The sequence below is a fragment of the Nicotiana sylvestris genome, chromosome 2 (assembly GCF_000393655.2).
Source record: "Nicotiana sylvestris chromosome 2, ASM39365v2, whole genome shotgun sequence".
Classification (NCBI taxonomy): Eukaryota; Viridiplantae; Streptophyta; class Magnoliopsida; order Solanales; family Solanaceae; genus Nicotiana; species Nicotiana sylvestris.
In genome coordinates, this window is record NC_091058.1 from 150610809 (window position 1) to 150633667 (window position 22859).

Consider the following 22859-nt stretch of genomic DNA (forward strand, 5'->3'; position numbering starts at 1 on the left):
CTGACATCATTTCCTGGTAAAGTGTATCACTCTGTCTTTCTGAACACGCTGACCGTCCCTCGTTGGCCATGTCGTAACGTTTCAACGGATCAAATTTCTCCATAAGAACGCATGAAGTCCGCTCATCGAGGACGCACCCCGGTCGCAACCCCGGCAAGCGGAGGGACTAACTGTATGGGTCCAAATTTGACCGATCACGACCAATGACGAGTACGACAAACGACCGGGTCTCTTTGAGTCGACGTCCCGAGGGAGACGACCTTAAGGCAAAGAAGAGACTGTACGATCCTTGTAATAGTGTAAGCCCATTAGGGGACATTAGGAATATTCCGTCGAATATTCCTTGTATTTTGTCTTTTACAATTTAGAAGAGTTTCTCTCTTAGTATAAAAGGGGGACAATAACCTTGTAACAGACCATCGGTACCCTGGAGAGATTATTATTCTTGAATGAAAAGAAACTTAACGATCATCTTCTCTCTATCTCTTATTCTTTCTAAGAATTATCATATCTAGCTAAGATTTACTCATTCATCTTTGATTGATTTGTTCAAAAAGATTTTAATATCTTTTGAGTCAAACAAATAATAGATAATTTATGAGAATAACAATTTAGTGAACTGTCAGGAGTGAAATGAAATTAAACGAGCTGATAATTAATGACTGATGCAGCGTTTTAGGCAATAATTTGATCATTCATATACATAGAAAACGAAGAATTGTACAGTAACTGTTTCAGTCTTTAGTAGTAGCGTAAACAGCAGTAAACTTTCAGTTGATAAAGTGAAGTGGGCGATCATCATATTCAAGAAAGTATATACTCCACTTATGAAACAGACTAACAAAAAAGGAATATTACTATTAAGTCTATATGTTTGACTGATCATCAAAGTGAAAAGTTAAAGTAACTACAATTCTGTTACTAAAAGAAGCAAAAGCCATTAAATAAAAACATAGAATTAACTCAAAAGATATAGAATCGACTAAAAAGAAAATTACCAACTGAACCATATCTATCATATCAGAACTATAACATCATCTTGACACGATGCTGGGGACGCCTTTATTTTTTAAGATAATTATATTTTTGTCTCTTGGTCATTGATAATTTTGGTCCTTGTAACCGATGCACATGTTTAAATTTAAGTTGAGACCATAAAAATACATGTGTACTATTGGTCGTTCTAATAGGAAATATTTTGTATTTAAAGAAATACATTACGCTGACAAACAAATTTAAGATAACATATCTATCTGCGAATTAAAAATTTAGTCACTTAATTTAACATGATCAAAAGTGCACATCTCAATCAACTGAAAGTTAAATGTGCTTTAACTATATATAGCATAACGACAAAAATAAGAATATGTTAATATTTGAGGGACCAAAAAAGCAAATTATCCTTTGCTAAATGCTGCGTCCATCCTGTTTTTCATTCTTCTTAATTCTAAGGTGATCAGCAACGTTGAGACGCCATAAAAGGCCAGAAGGGAATGCTATTATCGGAATCACGATCATCGTCTTCTATGAACCTGAATTCATGATTTCCATAGGCGGCTGAAGAATAACACGGCATTTTCTGTGCTTGTGAATGATGAACCCATGAACCACCGTTTATCATGTGCTGAGTATGATCCATTCCGCCACCGTTTGCGGTGGCCGCCGCCGCACTGGCTCTCCTCTCTTCTTTCTTGAAACGGATTCCGCACGCATTGCAAAGTGACTGCACATTGTTCAATATTATACTCCATTAGAGGATGAATATATATATATATATATATATATATATATATATATATATATATTTGTGTGTTCGCTAATAGTAATATCCATAATTCTTTACATCGCCTAAATTAATTATTTAGATTAACAATACAAAATCTTATTGTGTATTTTTATATTTGCAACCAATGGTAAAATTAGAAATTTTAACAAGGAAATTCAAGAATTACAAAAATGCCAAAGTTTAAATTCAAACTAATGACTTAAAAATAAATTTTGAGCCACATTGCTAGAGGGTTTCCTTATTATATTAAGGTGATTCGATATATTTATTTATAAATAGAGAATTTATATTTACTTTATTTGCTCCATACAATTTTCTAGTAAAGGGGATTGAATTGAACCCTTCATTGAATGTATATAGGCTCTGATCCTGATTGCAATCATTTACCATCTTTTCCAATAGTTACCAAAACATGTTTATTATATATAGTTACCTCCAAATGATTTTCAAATGACTTGATCGTATAATTTTTTTTACTAATAGTTAAGCTTAAAATATATATATATATATAGATATATATATACCTTGGGGCCTCTAGGACCATTTCTCCACAAAGGTGTTGAAGTGGTGTCACAATTAGCACATCGGCGAGCAACAAGAGGATCAGCACCGCCTGAGTTAGTGTTGCCATTGCTACTGCCGCGACTGGACTTGTGATTTTTGGGCTGTAAAATATTCCAGCATTTGGACATGTAAGAATTAGAGCGACGTTCATTAGACTGAAGTCGCTTTTCATTATTGTCATTGCTGGTACTAAGACGAGTGGAAGGTGTCCCTAATGAAAGTGTACAATCCACTGAATTAGATGATGTAGAAGAAGCAAACGAATACGTGTTTTGATCAGAATAATTTTCTTCAAAAGGGGTTGTCTGATACTGGTTATAGAGCATCGAGTAGGCAGAAGTAGTATTACTATTGTTTTGATTGTAAAACATACCACAAGTGCAATGACCCCCATGACAATAAGTGCTACTGCAACTATTCATCGTGTTAGTTTTCTCAGCACTATGAAATTAATGAATTTATAGAGTTTTAGAACAAGTGTGAAAGAAAGCGTGATGGGATGAAATGAATTTAGGGGAGAGAGCTTAGGCTATTTGTAGAGAACGAGAGAGAGAAATATATGAAGGAGTAGGGGTAGTTTGTTAGCTTTATAAGCTTAGTATTAAATTGGAAAAAATACCCAGTCAGCAGGTGCAAGAATCCATGTTGTCGTCAAACGTTTTTAAATTTTGGTTTTTGGATTATTCTTTGTTTGCAGATGAAGAGAGGGCCCCAGATTTATGTGTGTGTTAGTGAACATGTCAGAAAGAGAGGGAAGAAGCTAAAGCAAAAGACTCAAAGTGGTCGACCTGAGAAGAGTAAAGAAACGACTTAAAGTCGTCCTAGTAGCTCTTTAGGAGTGTATGATTTCTTAATACCTGAGTAATACTGGCAGTTCTATGATAGCAGAACTTTGAGAATTTAGATATTTTTGGGTTTAATTTTAGCTTTTCTAAGCCGACGATTCATCGCAAACAGTTTTTTTGTCTTCTTAAAGGTAGGAATATAGTGTGTGTAGACACAACTCTCTCCAAACTTCACTTATGAAATTATATTGAATTTGTTGGTGTTATTATTGATTTAAATTTTGCGCTTATAAGTGATCACAATATAAAAAATATTTATACAATTAGTGATACATGTGAACCAACTACCTAATTAAGCAAAATACGCGCAAAGAAAGAACAATAAACCATATCAACCTACAAAAACGAAACAGCCCCTTCATAATCGGTCATCCATAATCTAACATGTAATAATAAGATTGTTTGTCTTATTGTTTAGATAATCAATTTCATATATTATAATCAATTACTTGTAATTACCTTTGTGATATTCTGATAAAGTAATTAAATATAATTTTGCAGTTCAATTAATAGAAGTTACACTTCATTTAATTTTTTGGGGATAAACAAAAAAAGATAAAATTAATTGGGCATGAGTCATGAGGGTAACCTACTATCACATTTAAATAATGACACTAATAATGTTTTTAAAAAAAAATTACATGGCACTGTATATAAGGCATACTACTATATAGGAGTAGTATTTTGGAGAGGAGATCTGAGAAAGATAAATTAATTGGTCAAAAGAAATACACGTGACTAGGAGGAACAGTCTTCAATGGATCTGCCTTCTCCGATCACGAGGCCACAATTCTCAAACCCAATATTGCATCCAACAACTTGTGTCGGTATCCGTATATCTGCCCCGACCCTTCCCCCAACTTTTTTCCCACTATCACTCCCACCCTCCCAAGGAAAATGGAATTGCAACACTGTACTGACTGCATTTTAATCGTTTCATAGCATAAATACAATGTTTTTTTTCCTTAAATATTCGATATTCATCTGGACTAATTTGAATTCGCGTGGTAAAGGCTTTCCATGTTAGAATTTTTATGGCACTATCGATTGTGCGAATGCGGCCTCAAATAATTGCAAGTAGTCGATGTAGAAATACGCTTAACTTGACAACCTTTGAAAAAATGGATTTACTTGAAACAGATATATATATAGTATTATCACATCATATTAAGAATGTTTTCTAACCATCATATTCCAAACATTGTTACATGTAAACATTGTCATTTTGTCTTAGTCCTTTAATCGGGTGGATGCATGCCAATGATATTAGCTAGCTAGGAACTAATCCAAGTCTAAACCGTTCCCAAGTCAAATAATTAATTACACGTCCAATCTAAGTGCAAACATCTCATTCCTTAATTCGTAACATAACGTAACATAACATCCTTAGATAGTGTTACTGAACCCGTACTTGAGGTTTGGTGAGCTAGTTTAATTTAGGTATCCATTCCGAGGTAGGTAATTCAACAAATCCATCGAAGTAGATATGGAAGTGATGCTGATAAGAGTAAGTGTTCCTAATAGTCTGATTTACACCATTCCTCCTTTCATATCTAATTAGATACACATCACAAGAACAAGCAGTACTTTCAGGCATTGCATGTCCATAATATATCACTAGTCAGTAGACGTACCCTGGATTCACATTAACTGATTGAATCTATCTATATAATGTGCAGCTAGCTAATCTTATTCTTTCGTCATTGGTCTGACTCCAAGTTCCGACATTGATTTAATTTTACACAAGCCAGTTTTTTGTCAAATCATATCATCACAAGAATATCCAAATAATTAATACCTGACCATAATAATATAATCAGGATTTGAATATGTAAATTTGGAAGGTGCAAAATAGACCGAAAACTCCCAACTTTCATTAAGTATATAGTGATACAATGGTAAGTTGAGTTCAACAACATTAGTAATGTTTCAATTTGTTCCAAGCAAATTAGAATCAGGAGTAAGAAACTCCTAAAAGGATGGATTTAAAAATATGAATAATAATAGTACGTCGCCTTCATTTAGTAAAAGTATTAAATTTGGGTATATATGGTGGATGGTAGATAGGGACGAAGGTACATATGGATGGTCAACTGACTACCCTTCGTCGAAAATTTACACTGTATATATAAGTAAAATATTAGATTTTAATGATATATAACATATATTGAATATCCTTTATTAGAGATTTTTTTACTTATTTTAAGTTTGAACACCCTAAATGAAATTCCTGAATTTGCATGTGGTAGACAAAAAGCAGGGGTGTACATAGGTTGGGTTGGATCGGATTTTACAATTACCAAACCAAATCAATTGTGTCGGGTTATTAAATCTAAAGACCAAACCAAACCAATAAAAGTCAGGTTTTTTCACTCTCAGTTTTTCTCGGATTTTCTCAGGTTTTCGGGTTTTTCGGGGTTTTTTCGATAAAATCTTCGTAGAACAAAACATATAAATTATGCTCAAAATTTTCTTTAATCATAGTAAGATACAACTATATAAAGTATTTTTCAAGAAAATAATACGAAATAGGAGATGTGTTATGGCATTATCCTAAAATATTCTACAATAAAGACAATAAAATTATGTAATTTGAATATTGCTAATTAAAAAGCCATAATAAAAATAAGCATAATCTAAAAGAACTAAGTCATGCTAAAATAAGTAGACTAATATGGGAGTATTAATTACATGACTAAACGCTAAAGAAAAAATAAAAATAGGTTATGCATTTTTATCTAAATTATTGAAAAATAAAAAATAAGTATTCAATACATTCCCGTTCGTAGTATTGAATTGAATGTCTTTTGTTAACATTAGTATTGATTTGATTTTGGTTTGGGCTTTTGCTAGCATTATTTAATTTACTAATATTAACTATAAAACTTATTGGAACATTCAAAAGTTCTAAGTCCAACCTTGAAATAATACCTTAAAAGATAAAATTATGAAAAAATTTAAGAAATATTTATAAATTACATCACAATAAGTATATTTATATATTAAATATATCTAAAATTTCTATATATGTAATGTCGGGTTGGTTTGGTTTCAATTTGACTTTCTTTAGTTAAAACCAAACCAAATCAATTATGTTCGGGGTTTTTTTTCCAACACCAAACCAAATCAAACAAAACCATAATCGAATTTTTTTTCTCAGTTTGACTCGGATTATCGGGTTGGTGCGGTTTATCGGTTTCCTTTGTGCACCCCTAACAGAAAAGTGATCGAGTAAACGGGAATAGGAATTATGAAAATGGGATACTCTGACGGCAATCATCAAAGCAACAATGTTCTTTCATCAGAAGTTAAGAGAGCAAATCTTTGACTCGGGAAGATGCAAACTTAGAATGGTAAAAAAGGGAAGAAAACAAAAAAGAAAAGGTGTTCAATCGTAGTACTAGATCTCCTTTTTTTTTTCTTTTAAAAAATACTCAAAACAATATGGAGATTTGGTGAGTATAGGGAACAGGAAAGAACAAAGGGGACCCCACGAGTCTTATGTACTCAATGATGATATATATGAATGATGATGGGGTCCAAAGCCCAAACCGAACAAACAAAACTCCCACTGGATTCGATTACAAGATTCAAAAAAGAGAATAATAAGATGTTCTTGAGATTGGCGTCCCCTTTTATTCGACAAACGGGAAGACCAGACCAAACTTCCCGATTCGCTTTCCAAAATATGCTCTTTATACCCTCCATTTCTTTCTTTCTTTGTTTGATTTACCCGATATTGTAATCACTACACTACACCATAAACGTTAATTACATCTAAAATACATACCCCCATCCCCAATTCCTATTCTGTACGTACTAAGAGTTTATTTACATCAAAATATATTAATGTATACGGTTAAAATCGGGCCCACCTAATTTTATTAATTAACCAAGACCAGGGGATGGATCAAGGATTGGCTCGTAGTATATCGGACCAAGACACAAAGATAAGGTACTGAATTCTGGATTCGAAGTATCTGTCGAGTTCGAGACCAGGAATGATCTAGACCAAACGGGATAGAAATCGAGCAAGACTGAAGATAGCATAATAACGAAAAGGCGAGATATCCATGATTGGTCGAGGATCATGACGGAAATCTCGGAACGGATCAAATCAAGAACAGTTGTTTAGCTAATTATGGGATTTCCTTCTGTAATTAGAATTGTACCATAAGTGAAATTTCTCTATTATATAAAAGGGGGTTCTAATTATTTGTAACTATCTTATTCTCGCATATCAAAGCAATACAACATTCTTTTTCTCTTATACTCTTTTGTTCATCAGTTTATTTCATATTCCATAACTCTATTCTCAGTCGGTCCGAGAGCGACCTAGCTTGAGGGCTTAATTGTATTTCAATACCGGTTTGCTTTACTTTGTTGTTAATTTTTGTTATTAATCATCATATTTATCAACTAGTACTAGGTGAAATTACGTATCCTTAAAATCACTTATAAGTTTAACTGTTATCCGAATTTAAGGGTAAACAGTTTGGCACTCACCGCGGGTCTAAGGATTATTATGATTGCCTGGTACAATTTTCATAACACACACTATTTTACGCTTGTTCTTTGAAGTGTCTTTGATTCCACGAAACATGTCAAACTCTCAAGTAGCGCCCACACACACAGACAATGGCCTTGGTCTTCATGGCGAGAACGAAAACATAGCCACCCCAGGAAATTAAGCACCTCCAGTCAACCTCGATGGAGCTTCGGCCGTGGACCCAATCGACATCAGCTCTCATGTCGCCATTAATGGAAATTTGGGCATCAATCCTTTAAATAGCGTTCGCAGAGATGCTCAAATAGCCGATCAGAACGCATAGAGCGGTGAAGAAGGCGGGATTAGCCTTCAAATGTTATTCAAAATGTTGCAGACTCAACAAGCTGCAATAGCACAACTCCAAAATCAGAATCGTGCACCGAGTAGGATCGAGCTCGAGCCATCACAAGAAGTTGTTCATAGAGCTGAATCACCGCCAAAGAGACCGAATGGAAGAATCGGAAACTAATCTTGCTATCGTAAAGATGCTCGAGGAACTGACAAAGCGAATCGAGACTAAGGTAAAGAAGATTTTGGAGAACGATAAGAAAGTGGAAACTTATAATTCCAAGGTCGACCAAATCCCGAGGGCACACCCAATATTAAAAGTGTTAGATTCTAAAAAGTTTGTACAAAAACCCTTCCCCCCAAGTGCAGCTCCGAAGCCAATCTCCAAGAAGTTCCGTATTCCGAAGTATAACAGGAAAACCGATCTGAATGAATAAGTCACCTCGTATACATGCGCCGTCAAAGGAAATGACTTGGAAAATGACGAAATTGAATCCGTATTGCTGAAGAAATTCGAGGAGACTCTATCAAAGGGTGCCATGATATGGTACCATAAGTTACCGCCTAATTCTATTGATTCATTTGCTATGCTTGCAGATTCCTTTGTAAAGGCGCATATCGGAGCCATTAAGGTTGCGACAAGAAAGTCGTACCTATTCAAGGCATGGCAGAGAGATAAAGATGCTCAGGGAATTCGTATCTTGGTTCCAAACAGAGAGAATGGATTTGTCGTCGGTCATTGACGATTGGGTTGTTCAAGCCTTCACTCAAGGTCTCAACGATCGGAATTCCATAGCTTCACAACAATTAAAGCAGAATTTGATCGAATATTTATCTGTCACTTGGGCCGATGTACATAATCAATACCAGCCAAAGAATAGGGTCGAAGACGACCAGTTGGGGGCTCCTTTAGGGTCCGTTTATCCGAGCAGGCCTGTCGACAGAGTTAAAAGTGACATTGATCGGGATCCACGATCGAACAGAGATCGATATCAGCCGTACGATGGAGATTGGAGAAATAACGGGCCTAGACACAACCCAGTTCGGAATGATAGAAGGAATGATCGAGGACAAGAGCTCCTGATGGATCATGAGCGAGAGTGGTTTCGATAGGGATGTTGGGTCCAAAGAAACACCTCAATTGTAAGAATATAACTTTAACGTAGATGCTTCCGCCATAGTATCGGTCATTGGATGTATCAAAGATACCAGGTGGCCTCGACCTTTGTAGACAGATCCAACCCAGAGAAATCCAAACCAAATATAAGAGTATCACGGTACCCATGGCTATAAAATAGAAGATTGTCGACAACTAAGGGATGAAGTAGCCCGATTGTTCAATGAGGGTCACCTTCAGGAAATTTTAAGTGATCGGGCCAAGAACCACTTCAAAAATAGGGATTCGAATAGACAGAACGAGTAGGAAGAGCTATAACACGTCATTCACATAATTGTCGAAGGGGTCGATATTCCTCAAGGATCGGTATTTAGACGTACCAAAGTGAGAATCACATGGGAACAACAAACACGAGACTACTTACTGGAAGAGACTTTGTCTTTCAATGATGGGGATGCAGAAGGGATCGAGCAACCTCATAACAATGCACTGGTAATATTTGTCCTTATGAATAAAATTCAAGTTAAACGTGTTTTGATTGATCTAGGTAGCTCGGCCAACATTATTCGATCGAGGGTCATAGAACAACTCGGCCCACAAGATCAAATTGTGCCCGCAACTCGAGTACTTAATGGCTTCAACATGGTGAGTGAAACCACCAAAGGTGAGATTATTTTGCCAGTGAACGTGGCCGGGACCATACAGGAACACAAAGTTCCATGTAATCGAGTGTGATATGAGGTACAACGCCCAGTTCGGAAGACCTTGGATCCACAACATGGGGCAGTACCCTCGACCCTTCACCAAGTTCTGAAGTTCTCGACATCGGAGAGGGTTAAAATAGTGTACCAGGAGCAACTTGCTGCCAAAGAGATGTTTGCAATCGATGAGGTAATACCGATATCGACACTCTCATCAGCCAAGGGATCGAATTTAAGGGGAAAGCAGGAAGTCTAATAGCAACCACAATCACCAACCTCAGCTCAATCGGAAGAGCATGGAACTTTCGAGGATGACGACTATATGATACTCCGAACCTTCATAATCCTCAATGATTCTGACACACCAAAGTCAACGGTCGAAAATATGGAACAAATCATAGTGATCGAGCATCTTCCCGATCGAAAGGTATACCTGGACACGGGGCTGATTCCCGAGCTCATGCAACTCATTCAATTCCTTAAAGCTAATATGGATTGTTTTTCCTGGTACCATCTCGATATGGCTGGGATCCCATCGGAGATCACTACTCATAAACTAAGTTTGGACCCAAAGTTCCACCCAATGAAACAAAAAAAGATGCCTCAGTCCGAGTTCCTGCGAGTAGAGGACCATTTGAAGTATTTTGCAGGAGACCTTCGACATACTAATAAAGTACAACATGAAGTTCAACCCGGAGAAGTGTGTGTTCGGGGTTGGCTCGAGCAAATTCCTCAGCTTCATGGTATCAAATCATGGGATTGAGATCAACCCCAACATCTTTGGGAAAGCCTGCAAAGGAAAGAAAAGTGAGAAGGAATATGATAAGAAATTAAGTATCATTCATTCAGCAAAGGAACTCATAGTGGGAACAGGCCTCCCACTGGCCCTTTGAAAGTTCGCGCCACGCACGCTCGAAATAGGGCTTTTGTGAAACAATGCCCTTGACCCACTCTTTGAGTTGAGGAATTGCAGCAGGCATCCGAGCAACAGTTGCACCACAAAACATCGATAATAAGGGAGGAAAAGGAAAAGCAATAAACAAAATCTTAAAGACAAGGTTATACTTACATTTCATATTCCATTTCTCCGGAAATGGCATATCCTCGGCTGGGATTAAATCCGAGGTTTTCACTCGAATGAATCGGCCCAACCAGCCTCGATCCCGATCCTCATCTATGCTCGAGAATGGGGCTTAGTGGCTCGTTAGGCAAGTTTTATCAATCCCCCTCGATAAAGTCGATGATTGTACAGATGCATGAGATGATCGACGGTGAAAGGACATTTCTCGTTTTTGCTTACGAAGAAGCGGAGAAGAATTACTATCCTCCAGAAAGAAGGATGAATTTGACCTAGGGTCACCTCGTAGCTCTTACAGAAGGCGATGATGACTGAGTCTAAAAGACCCAACGTGAAGGGATAAGTGTAAGCGCTTAAAAAACCTTCCACGTGGGTAGTAATTGATTCCTCGGGCGTAGGCACCACCATGTGTTTATGGAACCAATTGCAATCTTCCTTGAAATCAGCACCGGTCGGGCACCCCGCAGGAATGTACATCTTCAAGGAAGGCTCCGGTGTCTTTTCCTCAGTAGCAGCAGATGGAACCGTTTTCCTTTTCAGCCGGTCGCGAAGCAAAGGAAGCTTCTTTTTGGGGAGCGGACTTTGAGGTCTTCACCATTTTTTTTGGAAAGTTAAGGGAAAAGAGGAAGTTAAAAGGATGCGCTTGATAATTTGGGATGAAGAACATAAGTTCTTATAGAGAGACTTTCAGAGTAATCAGAAAATTGATTTTTGGAGGTATAGAAATTTCTAATGTACGAGGGCAGAAGTTTTGAAAGTAAAGTTTGAATGAGATAATGATGAGGTATTTATAGTTTTCAAATGACGGTTCAAAGCCTGCAATGTCCGACCAGCAATTGACGCACATTTAATGCCATTAAGATGTGACTGACGAGATGTTTCGTCAGTTTTGTCATTTCTGGAGTGAAGTATCGAGACGAAGATCGAGTGCTCATATCGTTTCTCGTCATTTACTCTCCGAAAAACGAGGGGACTATCTATATACAGCCGAGAACGGGTTCATCTATTACGTGACAGATCTGGATTGAAACGTGATGGATTGAGAATTGACCCCGGGTTCCATCAAACCAAGGTACGAAGTCAGAACATACGTTGTCAAAGATCATCGAGCCTGTGACTTCAGAACCGACTCCGACTCCGATTAAGCTCGAGGAAACATTATTGTACCAAATAACGGAAGGCCGGAATATCTGCAACCGGTCGGATATCACGAGAAGAATCTCGGCACGTATCAATGAAAAACCGATTAATTAGCAAATCATGAGATTCCTTACCTTTTATAGGATTGTACCCAAAGTAGGACTCCCTTACTATATAAAGGGGTCTGATTCTTTGTAATACACATTGTAACATGCATCAAAAAGCAGTATACTGTTGTTATTAGTTCTTATTATCTTATCATTCTATTCCGGCATCGATTAAGACACTTTTGACTCGAGGGTGACCAACCTTCAAGGCCAAGATTGTCCAACTTGTGTGGTTTGCATTTATTTTTCTATCATTAATATCAATATTAATCCGATTTTCTCAATTTGTATCAAGTTAGATCACATATTATTAAAATCGCGTATAAATTCTATTGTAATCCAATTTTGAGGGTAAACAAAAATAATTATACGTAAAATTAGTAGTTTATAATTCAAGACAGTATAATTTTAGTTATTTTATTATTTTACAAGACATAGTTAAGTTAAATTAATCCTCTCACATTTTTATACCGACGCCCTTCTTTGATTAGGTATGGGATAAGGATGGGGTCTGTTCAAATGCCTATTAAAAGTACGTAGAACGGTAGAAGTAACGTAAATACAATCTATTGATACTCTTTCAAATGAAACTCAGGGATTTGCTTAATCATGGAAACTTAACCCCCCCCCCCCCCAAACGAACAGTAACACCACCCATAATTCTCAGTCTTTGAGAATGACAAATAAGCTCACGCTTCCTCATATGCTGTTACGTGGCTCCTCTGATTTTGTGGGTCCCAGCTGTCTTCAGTCCAATTGTTCAATTATTTTCCTAATTATAATTTTATCTAATCCAGCTTTGATGCTCTACTATATCACAAAAAATCGATCATCCTATTTAACTTCTCATTCTATATAGTAGTAGCACTATTTCGGAGTCCGAGAGATTTTTGTTTGACCACAACTTTTAGTTTTTTTTATATAAATATTTTATATTATTAATTATTGTAATTTTTAATAACATATACTATTTATGATATACTTTTCATGAAATACATAAAATATTTTAAAAATCTATGTCTAAATTCAAATTAAAAATTAAGTAATTTCATTTCATACTCCAAGCATGAAACATTGGCACATGAAATTAAAATTAAAAATAAAAATAGAGGGAATATATATGCATAAAAATATCAAAGTTTATATTTTCAAATATAATATAAGTTAACAGATTGACTAGTTTACTTTTAATGTAACTAGTTCCAATTGTAAGGGTGTACAAATCGAATCGGAAAACCGCACCAAACCGAAAAGTCAAATCAAACCGACTAAAAAACTCGATTACGTTTGGTTTGATTTGATTTGGTATTGATTAAAAAAACTCAAACCAAACTGACATATAAATATATAATTTTTATATATACTTTTAAGATTTTATATAGAGTTTTCTTTAAAAAATGTTTAGAAATATTTAGGATTATTTTGCGGGATATAATATTTAATATTATATGAAGTGCTCCATATTTATTAACCTTAAATAATGGATTGTGTGATTACTTTCTCATTAAGTGTTACTGAAATGCGTCAATCTCTTTGTTCTTCCATATTCGTATCATATAATTAAGATCTACTAAATTGTTATATCTTTTTCGAATGTAAAGTGATTATTATTATTATTATTATTATTATTATTATTATTATTATTATTTAGGTATCATATTGATTTTTATGTTTAATTACTAAATTCAGTTAACCTTGAAAGTGTACATCAACCAAAAACATTATTATTAGACGACTAAAGAAATAACTAATATATGTTACTAAGAAAATTCTCTCATAAAATATTTTAATAGATATTTTTTGTCAATTTTTTTATATTTTTACTAAACATATATTTACTTATCAAAAAATTAATAAAGTAAAATTGAAATAATATTTAAGTAACAAAAAACTCGAAAACCCCGAAAAATCCGACAAACCCGAACCAATTCAAACCGATATAGTCGATTTGGTTTGATTTTGATAAAAAACCGAATCAACCTGGTCCATGTACACCCCTATCCAATTGATATGCTAAATACTTAACTATTTATCTTTCAGGCTAATTTGTTGTGCGAAAAAGTTTTTAACTAATCATCATCCTTATACATTATCACGTGCCATGCGTGACAATTATAGTTCCAATATAGTAGTAATTGATGATAACGTGCCATGCGTAAATTGTTTGAATGCAGTTTTGAATCCCCCGTCACCCTTTGATTTGCATGCATGCACTTGTCCAACTATCCATGCAAATAATCTAAGCAAAAGCACACACACAAAATCTGTATACTATAAAGATTTTGAATACCAAGATTCAAATCTTCTATTGAATACTACATACTACTTTATGCTACAAACGACGAAAAGCTAAGAACAGTGTCGAAATTCTAAAAAAGAAGAGAAGTATATTGAAAAAACAATTAAAACTAAAACAAAAAGGAAAAGAAAACATTCCTCAAAAGCAACGACATACAACTGGAATGAATCTCACTTACTCCAGTTTGCAGTCTCTCTTTTTAGCTTTCTCTGTCTAATTGGACTAAGTTTTGGATTGGTCTATGGATGGAGTAAAGAAAAAGAAAGTGATCTAAAGAGAGAAACCCTTGATAAGCCAACCTATGGAAAGTTAAGTTTCTGGTCAACATTGTGTGAGTTGTTATGTTTATTCCTTTCCTCTAAAGAATAAATACTGTAGCCTCTTATTGTCTCCTATAAGGGGGTCTAGCCTTGTAGCCAAAGGATACTTGGATTTCTCCCTTCTACCTTTTAATTTTTCCTCTCTATTCCCCGATTGTATTGAGATCTAATTAATTTAAATTCGTGCTGCGCAAGCTCTTTTAAAGCAAAAAACGCTTTATATTAGAATTTTTTTATTTTCAAGATTTAGAACTCGACAAATTTGGTCCGCCAACCTTAATGATGGAAAATTCTATCTCACCATAATCTTTGATAGTCCCCCAACCTTTTTAGCTCAACTCTTCATATACGTGTTGTCTGCCTCGCTGGCTAGGTATATACTGGAGTAACCTTTTTCCTGGGAATTTATATTTTTAATAGATTAAAAATCCAAGTAGTTTGTCGTCTAGTTTGGGAAGTTATATAGTAGTAGTATTACAATATTGCTATAGTTACAAGACAGTCGTACTTTTTAATCGTAGGTAGAACTATTTAGAAAGGATAGATCAGTGTTAATTCACTTAAATTAAAAAAAAAAAAAACTGTGCTCTTGGACCGTTATAACTAATAGGTTAATTACAATTGAATACTCCCCGTTCTACAATAAGTGGCCAATTTGCTTTTAACACGCCCATTAAAAAAATACTAAATTCTATACAAAAATACCTAGTATAACTAAATTGGCCTTAATTAAATATTTAATGTGAGGAGTAAGAAAACTTTTTAGGGATATGTACATAAGGGTAATTTTGTAAAAATAAATTAAATTTTTTCTTGATTATATAAATGAACACTTATTTTGGACCAAAATAAAAAGACAAATTGATCATTTATTGTGAATTGGAGGAAGTGATTAATTTTCTTCACGATAAGAGCAAAGGTATTATGTGGCTTTGGGTACTTTGACTAATGGACTATTGTTAGTCATGAAAAAAATGTGTTCCTCAATCCGCTTTAATGATTTATAGCATGAAGCATAAAAGTTGATTGCAAAGCTTAAGACCATTTACTTACTTAACGTGTTATTAAAGGAAAAAAACATTAATGATCTCACAAAAGTAAACGTAAATTAGTTTCCTTGTGCAATAATTTGGTAAGCGAAAGAATTGGAAACCTGAATAATAAAGATATAAGAAATGAAAAAGGAAAGAAAGGTAGGGTGCACCAGAAGCTGGACCAAGCCATTGGATTTAAATTTAAAGTTACATACATCGTTAAAGTACAAATATATTTTACACTAGTAGAATAATTTAACTTGCTTTAGCAAATTAAATATCTTACGTAATTTTTATTTTACTAATTTCATTTATTATGGCAGTTACTTATAGATAACTGTTTACCTCGAAAATGGTAATTACAATTTGATTTGATTTTGTGGTTGTAAAAATACGTGATTTATTTTTATGCTAGTTGTTAGGCAATAGATGCGAAGTGTGAGTTAAGAAAAAGAGATAAGAACTTTGAAGTTAATATGTTATGCAAACCGAATGGCTGGAATCGGGGCCTCGAACTAGCCTGCGTCGGGCCTCGAGGCTAGCTAAAGCACTGGACTGGAGCCGACTGATAAAGAACTAACAGTTCTGGGAACCTTGATGATGGCTCTTTAGGATCAATGATGAGTAATAAATGAAGAACAATCAATGATGCATAATAAATGTAAGCAATAAATCAAAGAAAAGACAATAAAGAGTGTTTTTGTTAGAGAGCAGAGAATATTCTTGTTCTTGTATTGAATATCATCCTCCTCTACAAAATGACAAGGGTCCCCTTTATATAGGAGGGGAAATCCAATATAGTACATATGCATTTATTACAAGATATGTATCTGGTACATCCATTCAATGCCACGGTACGGGCTTGTACTATTCTTATAGACTTGGTCAGTTCTAACCACTTGCCTTGGGAATCTTTCACTCGTTCATCAAAGCCACCGATTTATACTGCCCCGAGGTCGAGCTATACCTCGAGCCTTCTGGTTCATCAAACCTCGAGTTGTGCCTCGAGCCTTCTGGCAACGAGCTATAGAATGCCATGATGATCCTAAAATCGAACTCTCCGATTTTAACCGTATACAGATAGTCCCCGCGTTTCATAGAGTGAAATGATAAGAAACGGTCTTGAATTCTTGCCTCTTCGATACTCTCATTATGACGTCAGCCTATCAGAGCATTAAATGCCTTGACTCAAAGGCTGTGCAGAGGTCGATGTCAACACGATTATCGAGAAGACCACAAACCATCATTGGTTTGACCTTTTCGCTCCTCAAACATCGCCCAAATGGCTTCTATAAATACTTCAATTTGTTTTGCCATTCACACTTTTACATCACAACTTTCGGCATCTATCCTCTTTCCGTACTTGTTTCTTCATCCTCTTTCGGTGACATTAAGCTATAATCATGGCCAAAACTTCAAAAACGGTACCTCAGAAAGAGGGCGTTGCTTCTTCATCACGCCCGGCCAAGGGCAAACCAAAAGTACCTCCAAATGTTGAGCAATGTACCCTTGGCCACTTCGACACGGTTTCCGATTTTGCCATCTAAAATCCTCCTTCTACACCGGGCCGATGCGAGTCCATATCTTGGTACATCAGTGTGGTGACTGACATGACGAGGGTAAAGAAAGACTGCCGATGGGGGGAAGTCAATGCAAGTAGAGATCCTCAACCCAGAGGAAAGTATAATAGACCACAAAGCTGGCTTCCTCAGCGTATATACATACCCTTTCACTCTAGGTCGCGTAGATCCTTCTTTCTCGAAGATAGATCCGGTGATCCTTGACTTTTGTCGTGAGTACCGAGTGACAGTCGATCAAATCTATCCTTCTTTTTGGAGGATTTTTTACATGCTCCGATATTTCTCCAATCGGGTCGAGGGAATGACCTTCACCCTCGATCAATTGGTCAGATTATACAACCCTCGTCTCTTCCGAGGTTTGATCAAGCTTCATCCTCGATCTGGAAAGACGTTCTTTTCGAGCATCGATAAGGACAAGGACCGGGGGTGGATGAGCCGGTTTGTCAGAGTAAGGACATCGGACATCATCCTGGCTAATAGGATGCCATTCCCGGAGGAATAGAACATGAAGCGTAAATGTCTCTAGCTCGAGTACGTTTTATTTCCCTTTCTTTCCCTTTCTAAAATGATTTTTTCTTGATTATGCAGCCACCATTTGGTGACCCGGTGCGGTTCAGGACCTTCTGGGATGGATCAGACAGTTAGACTTTGCATTCCCTTACAGCGATCATGCTTGGCGTGATTTGGCCAAGACGCGGTGGCAGGCTAAGAACCACAGTAAGCACTTCTTACTGTTGTTGCCAAATTTCTTATGAGTATTCTTTGTGCCGGTAAGTTTAATACGCCACGCTTGTGTAGGCCTTGGAGAAGGTGTGTCGATGAGACCGCCTCCTCCTGGTGAAGAAGGGACCTCGAAACCCGGCAAGGGTAAGAAGAGGAAGAATGAGGTGTCGGCCGAGTCTCCTAAATCAGAAAAACCCAAAGTTCATAGGCCTCGGACCGACGCCACGATCTCGACTTCGGCTGTTGTGGCAAGTCCCCACACTAAGTACGAAATTGATGATGATGATGATCGCCCTTTGGTACAAAGGGCAAAACGGGGTGCGAATGCTCCACAGGCTGTTGGGAGCAAGGTTGCTGAGTTGGGGATGGCCGATGTGGACCTAACCCGTGCTGAGGATACCCTCGAAGAGGGTTCGGGCGCAGTCACCGAGCTTCAAGTTGTACATGGTATAGTCTGTACTGATGAAACCTCGGCTGACGATTTCGGAGGGCCTGAACCCGAAGTTTCTCGAGGTCGAGACGAAACCCTTACAGAAATTGATGCCCTGGGTGGCTTTAAATTGGGCCCCTCATTTTCACCGGGGGTAATTAAGGATGCCCAGGATACGAGTACCGCAAGTGTGGGGGCCTCTCATGGAGAGGAAGATATGCTCGAGGACTACTTTGTCGGCATTTACGTGGACACAGACCTCGACGCCCCCGTCGCTCTCGCGGAGGTTGAGAAGCTTCAACAGCAGGTCATATTCTCGACATACCATTTGCGCTTCAAGTTTTCCCCTTGTCTTTTCAACTTTTTTGCTTTTGTTGTTGGTCAAGAAGTTGTATGACCATGTCTTATCTAAGCTCCAAGACGAGCTTTCATGCCATGAGAAGGAACTCGAGGAGCTCACCTCAAAGCTAAATAAGTTAGAGTCTTTCTCCACCTTAAAGGAAGAGGAGTTGGGTGAGCTTCGGGCAAGCCTGAAAGGGGTGCACCAGGAAAGGACTAGCTTTGCCGAGCAGGTAATACGACATTCATGTGCTCATCCTTTTATTCTTATAACTTGATGCTCATGATCTTGTTTTACCTTTGCAGACTGGGCAAAAGGATCCCTGGTGGGGCAACTTTGAGAAGTTGTTGCAGCCAAGGATGAAAAGCTCCTCGAGCTGAAGAGGCATAATGGGGTCGTGACCTCGAAAAAAGACCTTTTGCAGGGAGAGTTAGCCTCGACCCAAGAACTTCTTCAAAATGCTCAGAAGTAGGTCACTGCATTATCTGTGGCCAAGGCTGAGGCCATTGAAGATGCGTCCTCATACAAGAGGGATGTCGCTACTACAAACGCTAGAGCCAGGGAGATATCCGAAAAGGCCGAGCAGAAGTTGGCTCAGACCGTTGCTTATGCTTGTCTACAAGCTTGGAGGCAGGCCTTCAAGGAAGCAAACATCGAAGGTGTCGGTCTCTCTGTTGAGATCGAGAAAGCCAAAAATTTGGAGGAAAGATCAGCACCTTCAATTACTTCAGATGAGGACTCTAGAAGTGATTCAGACAGTAGCGAGGGTGAGGAATAGTCTCACGTCATCCTTTCTGCTTCTTATTTTCTTCCTTTTGTGTATGGGCTCCTCGGGGGAGTTTTGTAAAGACACATTCTATAAATGAATTTTTAAGAATGCAAAGAGATACTTTTGTTCTAAGTCTTCAAATTTATTTTTCAGTGCTTATGCAAAGCTAGTATGTCAAATTTTGATGTCGGCTCTTTTAGAGCCCATACTCAGAGTAACCGAGATCCTCGAGATCAGGCACCATCTCGAGGCTAGATGGTTAGCTCTTCCAGGACCCATTTTGTAGTGGTAGATATCCTCGAGTTCGGGCACCATCTCGAGGCTAGACCGATGTTGATAGCCCCTTAGAGCTTATTTTCATTTTGACAAAGATCCTCGAGATCGGGCACCATCTCAAGGCGTAGATTGATATTGGTGGATCCTTAGAGCCTATAGTTATAGCGACAGAGATCCTCGATATCGGGCACCATATTGAGGCTAGATTGATACGGGAATCTTGACTCCTCGAATGCCGTATGATAGCGTTGCTCGTATGACATGGCCATGAAGTGGCCGAGGTGGTCCCGCCGGTACACTTCCCCAAAAGTGATAATGGCCTAGTCAGAATTAATTGGTCTTTAGGGTAGGTGAGCAGTCGCCGCTTGCTCTATATATGAGCTTGCTTTCCTTTTATCTGAGGACTTTGCTATTTTTGTAGAGCTTTTCCTCCTTGCGTCAGTGCTTCCATCGTTTTAGTTCAAAGCTTTTGTTTAAGTTTTCATCTTCCTCTTCTTGTTTCACTGTAGTTATGGCTGTTAAGCCCAAATTTGTTCCCCAAGAAGAGGAGAGTTCGTCTCCGCTTTCCGCTCGGTCGATGGTACACCACCGACATCTGGTGAGATAAGCTCAAGATGCTTTGTCTCTAGGAGAGATTTTATGTTAGAGATCGCCCAATGTTTAGGGCCATCGGGAGCATGCATCGAGGTTTATCTCATTAATAGTAGAGAAACACCTCGAGGCTGTTAGGAGAGACTGGGGATGGGGAGAAAAGGTGGTACTACAGGCACCTTCCATGGAAGAGAGCATCATGGCTCATGCAGAGGGGTTTTTGAACTTATACACGTACCCCTTTACATTGGGCCCTCTTGATAGAGTCGTGCTCGAATTTTGCAGAAGATATCGGGCTACCCTAACATAGGTTCACCTGTCGTTTTGGAGGATAGTGTTGATGATAAGGTACTTTGCAGATAAAGTTGGGCTTGAGTTCACCCTCAGCCACCTCGTTAGATTGTACCGGCCCTTACACTATCGAGGCCTGATTGCTCTACGATGTCGATCCACCCGGCCCTTTGTTTCCAGTAATGAAGAAGATGGGGACCAAGGGTGGATGAGTCGATTCGTCCGAGTGCGGACTATTGATATTATACCTGCAGAGTTCCTGCTATTTCCTGAGGAATGGAATTTCACACGTAAGCGGTACACTTGTGTTTTTATCATTTTGTTCATGGTGGGGGCAGACTCCATAAAGATATTTTCCTTTCCTTCTCTATAGTGATCCCGTAATTGCCGTACGAGGTCCCCAATCTGGCGGATTGGACTCTAAAACTGGTAGCTTACTCAACTTATGATGGGCGTAAGTGGCGAGATCTGTCCAAAGGTAGATGGGAGGCCAAACACCACAGTACGTGTTGTGTGGTCTTTTTTATTTGAAAGGTACTTTTTTTATGTGTATTAACTCCATCACCGCAGGCATTGGTGAATTTTCTAAGATGAGACCGTACCCCCTTGGAGAGGAAGAAGGATCATCGGCTTCGGGGCCGAGGAATGATAACAAATGGAAAGGATCTTCGAATGACGAAGATGCTCATAGCGAGGCAAGCCCTGCTCGGAGGCTCAAAGGAGATGTATCGGCTGAGCTTACATCACCCAAGGCTTCTAGCCTCAGAAGAATGGCTCCTCCTTTGCCGTCGTCTTCTTTTCCCATCGAAGGTACTTCAAGGGATACAAGTGTTCTGTCGTCGTCTTCATCTCCTGTCGAAGGTACTTCGAGGGATACAGGTTTTCTGCTGTCGTTTTCACCTCCTGTCAAAGAGGGATATTCGAGACCAGGGGCCGCCTAAATCAAGCGGGATCTCAAGTGACCATGTCCCCACCGAGATCGATTCAACTGGGGCTGGTGAGACCAGGCCAGCAGATGCACGCTCAACCTTTGAGGAGGCTCGGCGACTTTGTTCTGTTGTGAGCTTTGGTTGATTTTGTTGGTTTTTCGATTTTACATTTTTATTTTCTCATTGAGCTTCTTTTTCGTAGGCCTTTGACAAGCTCAAGTCCGAGTTGCTCCGCCGTGAAGCCAGGCTGCGGAAAGCCTTGGACGAGGAGAAATCCCTCGGGCTTGTTTGTAATAAAAAGGGAAAGTAGTTGAGACACTTTCGGTACGAGGTGAATCAAAGCCTGAACTACGAGGGCCACCTCAAGAAACAGGTAACCTTTGTTTCGAGGGGATGCTGTTTTTTCTCTTATATTTGGAGATTAACATTTTGATATTTCAGTTGCGAAGAAAGGCAGAGGACTTGGAACTCCTTTGGGGTAAAGTTGGTCACGACAAGTATAATTGTAATGAGCTAAGGGTTCAGATAGATGCCCAAACTGCGGCCAAGAAGAATGCTTTGGCCAAGGCTTCTACCCTCGAGGTACAACTCCGGAATACCCGTGAAAACAGCTCGGTCCAGGCGAGCAGGATTGCAAGGCTCGAGTCTGACCTTTTGGAGATGAAGGTTGAGGTCGTGGACACCCGGGCTGAAGCTGAAGAGATCCGAGCTATGGCTAATAAAAAAGTGGCCCTCTATTTAAAAGATGTTGCCGACGCTCAAGCTAAGTTGAGAGAGGCTTCCGAACGGGAGAGTAGAAGCAATGAGTATGCCCGATGCAAATCCCGTAGGGAAACCCACAAGGAAATCCATTCTAGGGGCTTCGATCTCTCGTAAAAGATTAAGTAGGCCAAGGCGTATGAATACGACACCAAGTTCCTCGTATCTGATGTCGAAGATAATAAGGGAGAGGCTGACCAGGCCATAGTCCCCGATGGGAAAGTAGAATAGGCTATTCTTTTCTGATTCTGTGTATAGGGCTCTTAGAGAGCATTGCAAATGTAGCCTTACATTATTTCATATATACATATATAAAGAAACCTTTCGGTTTTCTCCTTCCATG

The 22859-nt window shown here is 38.3% G+C and overlaps 2 protein-coding genes across 2 annotated transcripts; one reads left to right on the plus strand and one right to left on the minus strand.

The window, feature by feature from the left end:
• Nucleotides 1–1226: 1226 nt before the first annotated feature.
• LOC104243552 (GATA transcription factor 18-like) lies at nt 1227–2859 on the minus strand. Its single transcript, XM_070167524.1, has 2 exons — nt 2311–2859; nt 1227–1723 (listed from the first exon to the last, which is right to left on the minus strand). The coding sequence occupies exons 1-2, from the start codon at nt 2770–2772 to the stop codon at nt 1457–1459; spliced, it is 729 nt and encodes a 242-aa protein (XP_070023625.1). The 5' UTR covers nt 2773–2859; the 3' UTR covers nt 1227–1456.
• Nucleotides 2860–17924: 15065 nt separating this feature from the next.
• LOC138885784 (uncharacterized) lies at nt 17925–22633 on the plus strand. Its single transcript, XM_070166763.1, has 10 exons — nt 17925–17939; nt 17997–18048; nt 18207–18868; nt 18951–19133; nt 19398–19678; nt 19824–19839; nt 20368–20497; nt 21399–21733; nt 21960–22043; nt 22199–22633. The coding sequence occupies exons 1-10, from the start codon at nt 17925–17927 to the stop codon at nt 22631–22633; spliced, it is 2193 nt and encodes a 730-aa protein (XP_070022864.1).
• The last annotated feature ends 226 nt before the right edge of the window (nt 22634–22859 follow it).

Coding starts and splice junctions, on each gene's coding strand:
- LOC104243552 (XM_070167524.1), bottom strand. CDS start 2,772: ATGAATAGTTGCAGTAGCACTTATTGTCATGGGGGTCATTGCACTTGT. Junction 1,724..2,310: donor ATGGTCCTAGAGGCCCCAAG/GTATATATATAT, acceptor AACAATGTGCAG/TCACTTTGCAATGCGTGCGG.
- LOC138885784 (XM_070166763.1), top strand. Junction 19,134..19,397: donor GGACTAGCTTTGCCGAGCAG/GTAATACGACAT, acceptor TCTGTGGCCAAG/GCTGAGGCCATTGAAGATGC. Junction 21,734..21,959: donor TGCTGTCGTTTTCACCTCCT/GTCAAAGAGGGA, acceptor TCTTTTTCGTAG/GCCTTTGACAAGCTCAAGTC.